General features: G+C 37.9%; 2 protein-coding genes across 5 annotated transcripts in view; both read right to left on the bottom strand.

Annotated features, from left to right (window-relative positions):
- Window positions 1–3,362, bottom strand: part of LOC131693690 (polycomb protein Asx) — a 62,106-nt gene extending 58,744 nt beyond the window's left edge. Inside the window, exons 1-2 of one of the 3 annotated variants that reach the window (XM_058981736.1) lie at window positions 2,895–3,361; window positions 2,568–2,754 (exon numbers count right to left, since the gene is read on the bottom strand). The gene's annotated coding sequence lies outside the window, so the exon portion shown is untranslated. Of the gene's footprint in view, window positions 1–2,567 lie in introns of all 3 variants that reach the window. The other 2 variants (XM_058981737.1, XM_058981735.1) reach the window with 2 other exon arrangements.
- Window positions 3,363–9,329: 5,967 nt separating this feature from the next.
- Window positions 9,330–13,826, bottom strand: part of LOC131689679 (protein RER1) — a 291,551-nt gene continuing 287,054 nt past the window's right edge. Inside the window, exons 1-5 of one of the 2 annotated variants that reach the window (XM_058974930.1) lie at window positions 11,655–12,122; window positions 11,494–11,592; window positions 11,219–11,420; window positions 10,939–11,156; window positions 9,330–10,646 (exon numbers count right to left, since the gene is read on the bottom strand). In XM_058974930.1, the coding sequence (XP_058830913.1) occupies window positions 10,572–10,646; window positions 10,939–11,156; window positions 11,219–11,420; window positions 11,494–11,559 (561 nt within the window). In that variant the 5' untranslated portion in view covers window positions 11,560–11,592; window positions 11,655–12,122 and the 3' untranslated portion in view covers window positions 9,330–10,571. Of the gene's footprint in view, window positions 10,647–10,938; window positions 11,157–11,218; window positions 11,421–11,493; window positions 11,593–11,654; window positions 12,123–13,826 lie in introns of those variants that run through there. The other variant, XM_058974931.1, reaches the window with a different exon arrangement.

Below are 13,826 nucleotides of genomic sequence, written 5' to 3' on the forward strand. Positions count from 1 at the left end.
GTTCAGATCAAATTATCGAACGTCAAGGTTCGGAGAAAATTACTTTCATAAAAAATAGTTTACGTGCTACTGCTTTAATGTTAACGCAAAATTGGTTTTGGGTCGTCTGAATGTTCCTACCTGCTCAGTAAACAGGTTGAACGTACCTTGTTAAAAATCACTCAAAAAATGCTACGTCATTTATGGTCCCTATGTTGATTTTCCTTAACGATTTTTGAAGTAGAATATTTCTATCGTATCAATAAGGAGCCCTGCTTCAAAATTTTTGGTCGAAATTTTACTCGATTTTATGGATTTTGTGAAAACAATTGACAGACTGATTTTCGTTCGAAGTTCTACCTTTTTGACAATGAAAGTAAAGTATTTTTGTTCGATGGCTGGCCCCTTTGGCTTTGAATGTAAACTGAACAAAGTACAAAATCGGGGGTCATATGCGAGTGCTGTATCATACGTGTGTTACACTCGTGCTGGTTACACGAGCATGCTCTGTCAAACGAATCCATCGTTTGCTGAGAAAGGGTCACTACGCCGAGCGTGACGGTGCCAGAGAACCCGACTGCCTGGTAGCCGTAATGGAATATCTCGCCGACGAACTATTGTAGCTGGCAGTACACGATGCCCGTGATAGCAAAACTCATCCCTCGTAATCTCCAATTCGAAATGACGCAGAACTGAACAAATTGCTCCCTGGTGTGACCAGTTAAATTCGGAAATGGAGAGCAGAAATCAGCAGCATCCAACGAGGATTAAATCCATTGCATTATTCGCTAAAGCGACCATAAACGGTACTTTTAGGACCACCACTATTTTAATGAAGAATTAATTTGATGTCCTTTTTCCGAAAAATTTCGTTGATTGCCTACATAGAGCTATTCTAGGTCTCGGAAAGGCTCCCCGTCAGAATCACACACAGAAAAAACATTGGTAAAAGTAAGAGTGTTCCGCTTTTAGCAAAAAACAACCAACGCCTACAATCAGGTTGAAAGGAAAACTTTTAATATAATCAAGAATAATAATCAAAATAAGTTTTCCTTTCAAGCTAATGAAGAATAGTAATCAAAATAAAAGTTTTATTTTCAATCTTAGAGTATGCGTTGGTTGTCATGATCGCTTGCGAACGGACGTTTTTATGTTTGCTCTGGAGACGGCGTTTATTAATTTATACGTGCCACCACGTCGGTGTATTTGGCCAGATTAAAGCGTGTGTATTAACGGTTAAACGGTTGAACTTTGATTAAAATTGCAATGATTGACGCTTGATGAGAAACTTGAACCTAATACACTCTGGGACCTCTTCGAAATACCTGGAGGGAGAAAACCCTTTCATGTAGGTTTTGGACATTGGATTGAATAGGTAGTTAAAAAATATCGAAGCAATACGATAATCTAATGCTTCTTTTTTAACAAGAACATTAAACGCTTTAAACGTTGAAGTGTTGAGTCTTGATTCGGTACTTTACCTGGCGGTACTCAATTGTTCTAGATAATACATACTTTCAAATTATGTTGACTGAAGCTGTATATGTTAAGTGCCGAGATACGTTGATTTTGGAAATTTCACCCGGATAGAATTTTACAATAGCATTTACCCTACAAACAATCATAAAACAATAAATATTATAGTTATTACTGTTTCAACATTGTTCGATGTAAAGTTTTCACAGCAGATTTACAAAAAAATTTCATGTAACAATAAATTTTACTGTTAAGCAAAAAACTGATACGGTAAATTCACATTGAATTTTACTGTTCTCGAGAAAAAAATGAATGGAGAAAAATCGATTTTTTTAATGTTAAGATACATAACCACCCCCTTTTTTACTGTAAAAGTCTATTTTACATTGTAATTTACTGTAAAAACGTTAAAGTTTATTGTTTTTGTATTGTAGCATAACACTAAAACTCACTATTGTGTTTATTGTAAAATTACTGTACTGTCACAGTGAAAATTATGGTTTTGTTACTGTACATTTCTATTCGGGCAGTTCCTCCTTTGAAATTTTTGTTAAATTTTTTATATTTTTATAAGCATAGACCAATTCACAAAGTTCTTAGTGCTTAGAAATAATTACGTAGACTTATAATTGAAATCAGCAACTTGTCTAGAAATTTAAAACTTTTGTGAACAATTTTACGTTGACATCAACGCACCCCTCGGTAACGCCTGCTGTCTGCAAATTTAACGCACACATATGCCTGTGAAATGAACCCAAAATGCAAATGACAGCTTCGTGAGCACGTTTGTGTTTGTGCAACACTAAAGTACAACAAAAACAAACGAATGACACAAAGCCAAACTGCTGCTTTTGCATGAAATGATTAATTTGGTATAAAGTTTCTTTCTCGTATCTTTCTGCTGTCTTTCTTTCGTTTACTTTCTAAGTAGTCTCTTTCCTCCTATTATATCCATTCTTAAATTCTGCAACGGTATGCTATATGTAAAGGTTCAGAATGGGTTACTTTTGGAACTTCCGAAAATGCATGAACTTAAATTCTGCAGACTTAGTTATTAATCATTTATTGCTTTTAAAAATATGAAAACTTCATTGGAAAAAGGAACGTCTTACCAATACTAATATAATTCTCCACGGCGCATCGCTTGGTTCCAGCAGGAATACTGATGCAGCAGCTAGCCGAAAACTCCTTTCCAATTAATATGCAAATTTATCTCGCTTGCTTTTTCTGTATCAAAAACCGTTCACATGTTTCACAATCGCAATATAATGGTATTCTTTGCACTGAAAACCTTCCATACTAACACCGCCAGGGAGCAAAACAAAAACACCGTCACAAATTTTGAAGAGTCGAAATTAACAAAAAAAAAAAGACAATCGCGACTCCGTTAAAGAAAAAAGAACACCTTCGAAATTACTCAATCTCACACACACACTCACCGTAAAAATCGTCGATCGTCCGCGTAATTTCCGACTATCCCATTCACAAACGGTCAACCGAACACAACACTGGCGCACCTACACACAGAGACGCCAACCTTCTTTCCGCCTTGTACAATTTTCCGTCTCGTTCTTCTTTGTTCTTCCACGCGAGTTCATTCTCGCACACACAAATGAACAGCGCGACGGCAGCACACAGGGAAAAAGATGATCCTTCCTGCGAAAAATGCCCCTTCAAACAAACGCAATTTTCTCACTCGAATCGCGACCGAACTGGGAATCCTTTACGGGAAATCCACAACCATGCACTCCGGGATCAGTTTTCAACTATTTTCAACCGCTTTCCACCGATGGAAAAGTACTTGTGCGAGCGAAAAATGCGCACCGACATTTGCACTACATACGCGAACTTTGCTTGCTGGCTCAATCTTGCTGCGTTCATCGTTCATCCATCACCGCGGGCAGCAGTCGCCAGAGCAGGCGAGCGAATCGACCGAAACCGAGAGCCCGCGGAGTGCGCAACTTCTTCATGAAAAGGTGATGTTTTGTTTTTGGTTCGGCGCCATTCGCCGGTTGGCAGAACTGCGTGCGGTTGCGAAGACCGATGGGGTGCGTTCGCTAAGTGAGTACACCGAAAACATTTTATTTTGATGTTTTACGTCCCTGTTCACGCGTCATTTTGTTCGTCGAATCAATGCAAATGCAAACATTTTTAAATTTTCAAATTGAACAAAAATATTTCTTTAAATTTAATATTTTTAAATTTTGCGCAGTTCATGCAAAAATGGCAGAACTATAAGGGTAAATCCCACACTGTTGCCCTTACTATTCTCGTTCAATGGCACCTGAGAGAATTGTAGATCGATTTGATTGCTCGCGATTATGTTCTCGTAACCACCCGATGTAACCGAAGGAACCATGTTAGCTACACTAGTTTCAGCGATGTAAGCAATTATATTTTAAAGGATGTGCGGAATCACATTGCATCACAAGAAAAAAAATCGTGATGCGCTTTCAGTACGACCAAATTGTCCGCAAAGACATCTATTTTTAACAAATTTAGAAATCTGCTTTCTAACTCCCTCAGGGACATCGAACTTATGACGAGCAGTGAGGAAAGGGAGCTAGCAGAAATCTGCTTTCACAAAAGTATTTACTGAATTGATATGGAATGTTTGTTTTGACTTTTTTACAGATTGAAATATTTATGCGACGATTTGTCAATTTTAAATTTTTTTTGTTATTTTTTGACATATTAGACTATTAAAATGGAACAAAGAAAAACTGCAAATCGTACTCGTGAAAACATAGCGGTACGTTTACTGGATATTTCAACATCAATGTAATCAATGACATTTCAAGTTCGCCCATGCTTTTTTGGTCTTTAACATTGAAATTTAAAAATCGAAAACTTCTCAGTAGATACTTGGCAATTCATTCCCCAAAAAAATAGCTCAATTTCAGGCCTCGAGAGTAGAGGATCCTCTAAAACGCAGTTTTTTTTGAAACGTTCCTCATAAAAATGGATTCCTCTTGAAAGCTCCAACTATCCTCTTCTGATTCGTCATACTATACGGAGATCCATTTTGGTCACTCTGTTTCTTCCATACGCTCGTTGTACCGTTTCAAAACACGACTTACCATCGATCGGGCCATTCCTACCTCCTTTCTAATGACACCAATGACATAGCTAAGCTAGCACAAAAATTAAATTAAATTACAACATAGTAACTCGTGAATTAGTAAAATATGAGAAAGGCAAAAAGCTAAAAATCGATTTCTGCTAGCTTAGCTGTGTCATTGGTTGCTCTGGACCATCCGTGCGCGGAACGAAAAAATCAATAAGTAGCTCAATTACAATAATATCGGCCCGGTGTTGATATAGCTTGACGTCGAATGAATGCATACACACACGGCTTGATACATATGGAAATAATGATCGCGTGATCGTTTATAGGCGAAGAATTTTGCGTGGATGACAAAATATCATGATTTAGATTTGGATGGAACGCCCGACTCCTACCAGCAGAAGGCAAAAAACTTTAAATTTTCTTTGGATCATGTCTACATGAGTCCTATAGGACTCACAGCTCTACCGGCTTTCTAATAACTTTCTAAATCCTTCGACGCACCATAGTGAATGATCAGTCTAACATCCGGTTTGTCGATTCCCATTCCGAAAGTTATCGTTGCTACAATAATCTGAATGCGGTCTCGAACAAAGCCGATTTTTAAATTTTTGTTAAGCACTTGATTTCAACAATGTAAACAACAAAAGTGACAACTCATACACATTCACCGCACACTGAGAATAAGTTCGAAAACAAGTTCGAAAGTTGTATAAATATAAGCTGTCTATAAAACTATAACTAAACTATAATTTTATAATCGTCTATAAATCTACAAAAACAGTATAATTGTATAATAATTTATAAGTTATTAGAAGTGTCACGGCCCTTGACTCACAGTCCTACGTTCTAACTAATTCGCTCTAGAATATTTATCCAGGTCGTTAAACGGTGAGTCTCCTAACTCAGGCCTCGACGACAATTGGTCCTACTGAAAATGCGCCGCGTTTGCATTTATGTATCTAATTTTAAATTATGTTATTGCTAACATGCCCTGTTCATTAGGTTATCAATACCTTGCATTTCTCTTCTATTGTCGTTAGCATCTCACGTATACTGCCTATGATCGCAAATCAGTCCCATAAAGATAGAAAATCCCTTAGAAAATGGGGCAAATATGCGATTATGGGTAGTATACGCGTATTTCACTTTATCATAACTATTCGTCCATATAACGCGATATCGTCCGGTAGATCCCAGGCCAATAATATATTAATATATCGTAGAGTTATAATCTGTCTGAATACTCAATTACGCAGATAAGATTAGCTTTTCTGAGCAATACTCCCACGACCGGCTGTTTGGAGTTCAAATTGCTTTTGTTTAGAAAACAAGCCGGCTGCTTTAAAAAAAAACTCAAAAACTAAACAAGATATTTTCTTTTTCGAGTGATTGTGTACTCGGAAACTTATTAAACAACTAGAGAATAAACTATACTTAACCCTTCTAAATCTCAAACTCCGCTACATCTAGGGTTGCCATTTTGAGTGACTTAGTGGGATGCACCATTTCATTTGTAGCATATAGCGAAATATTACTTTCCTTTATTTGTAGTAAATTTGATTTGTTTTTAATTTTCATTTCTTTGTGAAAGATATCAGAAATATTTGGTGAACTTATCTTCACCATCTTGAAAAAAAGGGTTAGTAGGGCAAAATAAATCTGAACCAGAGTAATAATTAACTTAGACTTTTTAAATATTTTGTAAAGAATAAAAATTGAAATTATGCTTCTTCCCACTATGCCCGGAGAAATTGGTGTGAAACACGGAGGCCCGAAGATCGCTCCCGAAAACCGGAGTCTCCGGGTCAAACCCGGAGGGGTGGCAACCCTATTCCGGCTGAACCTACTGGGTTCCTTTGTCGACATTTTTGTCAGTAAAGGAAGTTCAAGATACTGGATTCATATTATGAAAACTACATAATGAAAAGGCTGGATTGCATAGAAAAAAGTTTATTTACACATAGTCAAAAGAATTTTCTAATGAAAATAATCTACATCTAGTCCTTTAGTTTTAATTAGTTTTCTGTACTTACAGACGTTAATAGCGTAAAACAACGGGCTTAAATCCAATCCTGCAATTGTGGATTGGTGTCTTTTTCTGTGAAGGAATTTGGAATCAAGTACAAAAGGTATTTATCTTAAAACATATTTTAGACACTCACCTACGATATTATCCGGATCGGACTTATTCTTTGCACAAACACGAGTTAATTTTCTCAAACAAACAAACACTTTAATTGCATCATAATGGTGCATGTCAATCTTCCTTGGTATTGAAATTTACTATATTTGTTGTAAATTTCAACGGAAACGTGGTCAGCTGAAATTTGTCGGTACATGACGTTTGAGTTGACTATATACATAGTAAATTCAGAATTGAACAGAAGTAAATGGTGAAATAACACCAACATATATAGTAAATGTTACCGCAACTATAGTATTTCAATACCTAAAATCATAGTTAACTGAACTATAGAAAATAGTCATTGCCACCATTAGAATGTTTAAAAACGCATAGTATATTTTGCCATAAACTGGTTAAGTTGAATATATTTTCCATTATTTTGAACATTTTGAGCTATAGTAAATATGAACATAGTTTTTTTGTATTGTTTACTGGAATATTATTCTCTGTGTAGGGGGAATTAGCACAGGCGAGTTGAGTCAAACGTCAAACTTTTTAAATCGCCTGACGATGTTCGTCAGCATTTTTTTTGATAGGGCTATCACAAAAACTTATCAGTACACTACACTGAACAAAAATTGTTGCAATATATCATATGATTTGTCATACGAACTAACTATAGTTTATAAACACTCGATGTTGACGATTTCGAATGGCTATCATCCGAAAAAGGAATGAGCTCAAAATCGGATGACTTCATATCTGTATTGGAATGAACAGGTTTATGATTTTCAGATGATAAGCACAACGCCAAATGAGTCGCTTGTACTCGAATACAGTCGTAATTCGCTGGTTGGGCCACACCTATGTCCAACTAACGAATTTGATTCGTTAGTTGGACCGACTGACAGATGTCAAAAACTCTCCAAAGTAGACGTTAGTAGTGTAGTTGCATCTATTCACATCTCTAATAATTGTCAGATTGATTGTCAAAGTAAATTTGACATCAGATTTTGACATTCAGATGCTTCTTCGTTGGACAATGGTCCAACTAGCGGAGGTCCAACTAAAAATCGGTCCAGTTAAAAAGTGTCCAACCAGCGAATCACGACTTACAGTAAACGATGGCACATATGATTATCATTACCACTTACAGCATTACACCATTCGTGTTTCATCTGTTTTCAGTGTTCGGAATGAATCAAATAACAATCGTTTTAAGCGCTTCATGCGATAGCGAGAAAAGCTTTCTTTATTATTTTTTTGTTTTCTTTTCTATGGTAACAGTGCAGTCACAAAAACCGCATCCGTTCTGCAAAAATGTTGCAACTCAACTCTTGGCAGAATAATCTGGTCGAAATCAGAGTTTTTCGATATATCCTGAAACAATATTGAAAAGTTTTATGATGACGCCGTAATAATCGAAAGAGAAAGCAAACATTTGACTATTTGACATGTTTGTCGAGATTTACCCGGCGCCACAACGCTGCATCCAGTGAAAAGAAAAGAAAAATGCTAGCAAAACAAACGGAATTCCGAGCTGAATTCCGTCAGTCGGTAAAGCGGACCGTACACAACAGACTAACAGACATAACACCTAGGGGCAGATCATTCTAGGAATGTATAACAAATTTGCATCAAAATAAAAAATGCATTTAATTTCCATTTTTGCATCAACTTTGCACTCCCTCGCAGAAAAGATTGTTTAACAATCGTCCTACGCTGATCCACTTTGTTCAATGTTTTGTTGAATGTAGGGCTGTTTTTTGTAGGGTTTTGACGTCTTACACGCAACGCAAAATACATTGCACGCAACGCAAAATGCATTACGATTTTATATTTTGATGGAAATAACGTCAAAACTTTTTCTCACTCGCACTGATGCAAACCAGACGGGCGCGTAACTCAACGCACGGCCCGGTGGCGCATGCCTGAAAAGTCGCAATGTGGATTTAAGAAAAGATTCACAATATTTCCATTACGAAAAATGGCAATGGAGAGGTATACCGCGAAGCGAACAACGATCAGGTGGTGCCCAAGGACTTGCACCCTCCCAACACGCCAGAGCTTCGGTCACTAGAAAAAAATATTGGACCTTCGTCTCGCGGAACCTGTAGAAGACGCGAAAGATACTGTCAGCGAGATGCGGTTCAAGGCAAACTGTCATTCAGCGGCGAGGAAAGTGACCAAGGTGGCTGTGCAAAACTTGGACGGAGTCATGCGAAAGGACCGCCAAATCGTATTCGCTGAAAAGGAAGCTTGAGTGCATGTTTTTTTTTCTTTATTCTCTGTGAATAGAACTTGCAAAAGAAACTTTTTCAAACTCATCTAAAGATCTCCCGGGACCGTTGTTTGTTCTGGGTCCCTATTCTCACAGTCACACACCTAGTGACTGGAAGAAAATTTCCTTTTAGTCACCAAGTGACGTGACTGCGAGAATAGAGCTCCTGTTATTACCTTGAGCTTGACTGGTTGGCTGCGGAAGACATGTAGTCAGAATGCAGGATGGTGGTATACTGCCGCTAGAAGCATAACTGTCCCATGTGCTATGGGAATCCCTATACACATGGGACAATTATGCTTCTAGCGGCAGTATAGCACTTGACTCATCCAGACAGATCATCCACACAGCGCTTTCCAAGATAGGTATAAGGTGGTACTCTAATAAGTAAGACACTATTATAAGTTTCAATATTTATTTGGTTATCCAAGTTTTTCTTATTACAATGCTGGGTCTTCGCGATTTGCTCATGTGTATAATATTTTTTTCCTGTAGGATGGTTCAATCCATGTTTTGTATGCTTTACTCTAAATGACATCAATAGTTCTCTTTTACTTTACTGCACTTGGTTCGCCTGTTCTCCATCATCCAATATATTGTTTGCAAATTGTGTGTGTGTCTCATAATAATAGTTTCAAAAGCCGAACAAACTTGCATTTTTCGATTTTTCAATACATAACTAAACCTACATAAAATACGGATTTTCACCTTTTTCAATATTAGCTACTATTTTAGGTTTAAACTGAAATTGTTCTGCCTAATCAGTATACAAACAAAAGAGATGATAGTCACCGATTATTTTGTTTAAGGATACAGGCATGTACGGATAATCGTTTTGATTTCTGTCGTTAGAGTTGGAATTTGCAACGCAAGAAAATCGATGAAGGTACGATTAAAACTAATTCAACGTTGGTCTAGCATTAATCAACTAAAGAAGGAAATAATAACTATTATACTGAATAAGTTCAAAAATGATCCAACTTTGTGACATTTTCGAAACGAGAAATTAATATACAAAAAGAAACAGCCGTTGGAAACTATCTTTTTTCTCATAACATTTACTAACATAGTTTTACAATCCATCGCTTGTCTCCTCGAGATGGAACCAAACGTTCGAACATATTTGGTAGAGAAATACATAATTTTCCGATAAAAATAAAAAAAAGAATTGATCGACGTAAGCACAAATCAATGCCGATTTCGTGTCCTGCTTTGAGCTGTTACAGCAGGATACACATTTCATCACTCTGCGTCAAACTTCCCTCGCAAAACAGAAGAAAAACTAAAAACAGCACAAACTAAGCCAACTAAACAAATCCGATAACTCAAACTACAGACTAAATCGCGCTGAAGCGCGCTCCAAGACCCAAATCTCGAAAGCTGTTTGTTTATTTTTCTTCTGCTACCTACTCCATTTCGTTCGCTTCTTCTTCTTCTTCTTCCTAGACAGTCGAGATCAGCGATCCACTGGGTATTGCAGCACCGGTCGCGGGAACGGCGGTTGCTGACGCGGACGACGAAGTGGAGGCACCAAAGACCTCCGCCGAGCCGACAGCAGCAGCGGACGCAGAAGAAGCTGACAACAACGACGACGATGTGGACAGGGATGACGCAGATGGCAAAGTTTGTGCTTTTAATTGTCACTTTTCCGTCGGGACCGCCTGATAGCGGGGCTTACTGTGGGTGAACGGTAGGTACCGGTACTTGATCATGTGCTGGAAGGAAATGAAATGGAAATGATTGAAACATAGAAACGAGAAAATAGATTTTTAAATCATCAATATCAATCAATCGCCCAAGCCAATTCATCGATGACTCACGACCTTGCAAATCAGCGGACAATCCGTTTAATATTTTTTTAAATCTTGTCAAAGTATAATATTTAGTAGCATCCCTAGTAATAGTTCAGTTTAAAAATCGCACAACTGGCATCCCTGCAGTATCAGTACCGTAAACGCTGTCATTCCCTAATGATCTCTCATTAAATAAACATTTGTTCGCACTTACCCTAATCTGTCGCTTCATGGTGATGCAGAACAGCGTGATAAAGTACATGACCAGAATAGGCCAGAACACGGGCACGTTGAACACCTCGAAGAAGGTGCAAATGATCCCGATCACGGTGCTTTTGCTGACGGCGTACCAAAATTTAAACTCCGGTAACCGCCTGATAAACGGTCGGAATTCCTCGTTGGACTTGGTGGGCAACTCGGGGCCTTGATCATCTGCAAGGAAAGAAAATCAGTAACATACGATTGTTTTGGTAGGTTCCCTTCTGCAACTGTACCGTCCAGATCCAGAGCCGGATCGATTTTAGGGGTAAGGAACGCTATAAACAGATTAAGGTGATAGATTCCTAGGGCGTAGGTCACAATGTACCAGCCCTGATTCGTGAATACTCGTAGAAGGAAGAGTAATACTAGCACGATTACGGCCGCCCATCGAAGTTTGGTGTGCGGTGTCCATCGGTCCAATTGAAGTTGGTAAAGCTTTTTCCGAAAATAAGACCAAATAATTTAACTCCACCGTCAATGCTTGAAAGAAGCCCAGTCAATCACAAACCTGCGAGATCCGTTTGAAAAATTGTGCCACCACATTCCTACTCGGAGTGACCTCCTCGTTCATCATGCTGCTTCCAGGATGCCTGACACCAACCAAGGCCTAATCCAATTAGCAATCGCTTATCAATTCCTTTCTCATATCCATCAACATACGATACTCACTTCTTAAGTTCCTCTCCTCCAGAATCAAAGCAAAGCGTACCAGAACTTATTTCGAAAATAAATTTCAAAACCATGCACTCGCGAAGAACACTGAAAATTACACTTTCAGCTCGTCTTCCTAGATAATCTGCCTTGGTTGATTTTATTGCACCATCTTTCCGCTACTGCCGCTGGTTCTTACTTCCTTTCCCGCAGGTTCCTTCCTTCTTCGACACACTCACCCTTCGCGTAACGATAGATTGATGAATAATTGAGCCGCAAATAGTCGATACTTTTCCGATCCACGAAAACAAAACAGCTCGATTAATCCGCTTCGCAGGAAGCAGTCTTCCTGATGCAATGCCTCAATGGATGATTATTGGTGCCGTTTGGCTGGTAAAAGCGCTGATGTCCTCTCACAAGAGAAAAAAAATCTGAATCGTCCGTCGTCGATCCGCGAACCACGTCAATCTGTCAGAAGTGGTTCGATGATGACAGCTTTGGGGACAACTGGTATAAACTGGTAGAAAGCGGTTGTCAAATTGTGGTCTAATCGGAGGTGAGTGCGTTCGCTGATATGATTATGAAGATGAGGCTTTTCACGACATCGATTTCGAAAGGGGTCAGTGAAAAGTTGAATAGGTTTGTGTGATTGCCTGATATTTAGATTTTACGAATCGAACATCTCTACAGAATAATTGTTGTATTCCGTTAGATTTTGCATGAATTCGGATTTTTTCGGTAATTTTAGGAAATTTGAGCAATGTCCTATGAAATCGAGTATTACTAAAATTACAACAAATTTATCCAACCTCAACTCCAATTTGGCTCTCATTCCGACCAATTTGATGTAACTGGCAACACTGATATAATTCTGGCAACAAAATTTATGTTGTTGTTTAGATTTTGTTCTTGCAGATGATTTGTTTTTATTTAATCGAGCACTGAAATTGTCAAAATGGGTTTTTCATCGAAAAAATATGAAAATTGCTAAATATTTTTATTGAGAAGCATCTTCTTCAATAAAAATTTAGAGAGAACATGTAACCAACGACCTATTTTTCTTCAAAATAGGTTAAAAATTGGCAGAGCTATATTTTTTCCAAATTAGTAACGTGTCCGCTTGAACTTCTAAGGGGACGGACTCATATTTTTTTTCATTTTTTACATTTTAACGACATTCAATTAGCTAGAGATTACTGGGTAGGGAATGTGTCGAAATAAAAAAGGAAAAAATAAAATTTTCAAAAAATCGATTTTTTCATCGATTACGATCGATTATCGATTACGTATACATTCAAAATCATGCCCAGTCACTAAATTTTCTGGCAGAGGCCGTTCTGCTAAATTTCTGTCAGTCTTGGTTTGGCAGCCCTGTCAAATTTCTGTGCGCATCTTGTCGGGCAGGGATGCCAGATTTACAGACATATCTGTATTTTACAGACTTTTGATAGTCTCCTACAGATGTAATCAGACATCTACAGACTTTTAAAAAAGTAACAGTGTTTAACAAAATTATACTAGAATAATTTGATTCGAATGCGAGTGATTCCTTCACCATAGTTTACTAATTTCAAGCCACTTTTAAAGTAATAACCTAGTGTAAATAGGATTTACACAACCCTCTACAGACTTTTACAGACATTTTAATTATTCTTCTACAGACATTTCACAAAAACATGTGGCATCGCTGCTGTCGGGTTAATTGAACTAGGGCGAACTTGGTTTCGCTCGCGTTTTAATTCTGGCAAATTTTAACAGAAACCGAGCAAAACCCTTGCATAATTCGGAAATAAACCAGTGCAAAGATCTTGGCAATTCCTATCTGGTAGAATTTAGCATGAATCGAGAAAAAAAATCTGACAAAGATGTGGCACGTAAAGTACAGAAATCTTGGCCGTAAATTTCTGGTTGGATTCTGGCTAAAAGCAGGGATGCCAGATTTATCAGGCACAGCCAGAGGTTTTAGTAGCTCCCAGACAAAAAGACAAATCTATCGTTCTGTCAGATTTTTAAGTTTTAGAAGCTGCTACATAGACATTTTGAAAATTTGGATAACAATGTCCCAAGTTTTACAAAATTAGATTGATACATATTACATGAAAACTAAAATGTATGCCAATTTTTGATGACTTTGAGGTCGCCGTCAAGTGCCAGATTTTGTCAGACAATTTTAGTTGGACTGCCAGATTT

This window comes from Topomyia yanbarensis, chromosome 3, assembly GCF_030247195.1.
Source record: "Topomyia yanbarensis strain Yona2022 chromosome 3, ASM3024719v1, whole genome shotgun sequence".
Classification (NCBI taxonomy): Eukaryota; Metazoa; Arthropoda; class Insecta; order Diptera; family Culicidae; genus Topomyia; species Topomyia yanbarensis.